The sequence below is a fragment of the Dendrobium catenatum genome, unplaced genomic scaffold (genome assembly GCF_001605985.2).
Source record: "Dendrobium catenatum unplaced genomic scaffold, ASM160598v2 fragScaff_scaffold_218, whole genome shotgun sequence".
Taxonomy (NCBI): domain Eukaryota; kingdom Viridiplantae; phylum Streptophyta; class Magnoliopsida; order Asparagales; family Orchidaceae; genus Dendrobium; species Dendrobium catenatum.
The window spans coordinates 41,807-43,994 of record NW_021318680.1 but is presented as its reverse complement, the minus strand read 5'-3'; the positions used below and the strand labels follow the sequence as shown (position 1 = coordinate 43,994).

The following is a 2,188-nucleotide window of genomic DNA, read 5'->3' as shown; positions in this document are numbered from 1 at the left end:
AAATATTCCTGGAATTCCATTTAATCCAAATGCGTCCAGGGGAAAAGCAGTCAAAATTGTTACAGGATAATTCATCCTCAAAAAGTCTGTGGGAGTTGGTGAACCACTTATCAGCCATAGAGATGGAGGGGATCTTTGCCTCCAAGATGCAAAGCATGTCAAGGTGAAGAGAAGAAATAAATTTCTTACAGTCAAGAACTCTATCAGGCGAGTTAAATCCCCTGACGTTCCAGCAGCCAATAGGACCATGGGTCATTTTGAATTTGATTTGGAGGGACGGGTCTTCTTGCCAGATTTGGCAGTGTTGTTTTTGCTAGCTGGGTTTTTATTTTTCTGGGTTTTTGGGGGACAGACAGAGGTAGAAGTCTCAATGTCGGGTGGTTCATCTTCAAGTTGCAGAAGAGCAAACCTATTGGGAGAGGAGATAGGTGGGTCTGCAGGAAGAACAATGGTACCTGAAGGAAAGGGGGGATGAGGGGAGGTACCATTGAGGATGATGGAAGAAGGAGGTTATATGCTGGTAATCAAAGGGGAATTATCAGACGAAGAAAGCTCATCTACGGGGGAGTTCAAATTGGGCAAAGGATCCAAGGGGATATCCAGGGGGGCAGTAGTAACCAGAGGGGGGGGGGGTATCAGCTTAGAAGTAGTAGGTAATTCCGACCGCGGCGGGTAGGCCACAGAAATCTGTTGATCAGCAGCGGGCAAAAAAGACGCAGGGGGGGAAGGATGGGTTGGGTAGTGATTGGTGGAGTGGTATTTGGTGGAGGAGGGATGATTCTGGGCGTATTAGGAGGAAGAAGGGGAGGTTTAGAAGCTGAGGGGAGACGGGGAACCCGAGTACGGGAGGAGCTTCTCTCGTGACCAGGAGCCGTGGGGGGTTTTGGCTGGGGATTAATGTGACAAAGAGAGGAGGGATGGACAAACGAGCCACAGCCAGAGCACGGGGAAGGCTTCCAGTCATACAAGACTTTTAAATTCACATCATCGCCATCAAGAGAAACAGGAATTTCATCAGGCAGAGGGGAATTACAGGATACCATCACACAAACTCTAGCATAGGTAAGTCTAGTTTTCCTAGCAGTGAGAGCATCCACCGCAAGCGGATGACCCACAAAGCTCGCAATCTTAGAAATACCAGTCGGGTTCCAAACAGCTAGAGGTAAATCAAAAATTTTTATCCAAAGAGGGATAGAGGAAAACTCATCTCTTTTAGGTTTGAACTTTGGTGTCCATTTCTGCAAGATGAATGGCCGGCCAAAGAAGAACCAGGGTCCTCCCGTCCATGCAACTTGGTAGTCATCCGGAGTTGAAAACTTGAAAAGGAAGAAGCCATCATTCAGCGAGAGTAGATCGACCGAGCCTTTAGGGTTCCAAGCACGCTTCACCACATTGAGAAGGCTGAGGTAGGTGGGTCGGGGGCCGATAGAGTACCCGACAAGACAAGAGCCCCAATCAGGGAGCCCAAGAGCAAGCTCATCTGTAGAAAAAGGAACCTTAGGAGCAGGGGGATGGAAGGATAGTGAAAAATCACTGGCAACAGGATCTTCCTTGGTTAGGTTTGAGACAAAGTTTAACCCGATCGGGTTAGAGAAAACAGGGAGCAAGGAGGAGGATGGGCCTCCAGGCAAAGGCGGGAAATGCATGTTGTAGGAGGAGGAAGCCATCAAAAAGTGGGCGGAGGGGAGGGGAGAAACCCCTCTCCCCACGAGGTGGCGGGAAAAAAGCAAGCTTGTGGGCGGGAAGGAGCTAAGGTAGAAAACCCTAGCAGAACGGGACAGCAAACTCAATGTAAGGATATACAAGGGTGCCAGATTACGTTCTCAAAAGAATGGTGGGGCTCAGGATACTGTTTACGGCTTCTTAAAAAAAAGAAATGTTAACTGCAGTTCTGAAAAAGTTAGAAGGATTGTGACATAAATTTTTTTCTTATATAAAAATAAATAATATATTAATAAAATCATGTTGAAAAAGGCCTATGCTGTTTATTAATTTGAAGCCAGCAACAGTTGTTCTGCCACTCGTCCCAGTATGGATATGGATCTCAAATGCCATATGAAGAGTAAAATAATAATTAAAATTGGCAGCCGTCGTCCATAACGCTTGGGTCGTGTACAATGATGACATATTTTAGCTCTTTTTGGATGGTCTTAGGGCAATCGAAGGATGGAAGGATTTCTACTATAAT

At 46.4% G+C, this 2,188-nt stretch overlaps 1 protein-coding gene across 1 annotated transcript; it reads right to left on the bottom strand.

The window, feature by feature from the left end:
• Positions 1–635: 635 nt before the first annotated feature.
• Positions 636–1,667, bottom strand: LOC110098278. Its single transcript, XM_020825048.1, has one exon. The coding sequence runs from the start codon at positions 1,665–1,667 to the stop codon at positions 636–638; it is 1,032 nt and encodes a 343-aa protein (XP_020680707.1).
• Between the last annotated feature and the right edge of the window lie 521 nt (positions 1,668–2,188).

Excerpts from the sequence above, each read along its gene's own strand:
- LOC110098278 (XM_020825048.1), bottom strand. The coding sequence starts at position 1,667 with ATGGCTTCCTCCTCCTACAACATGCATTTCCCGCCTTTGCCTGGAGGC.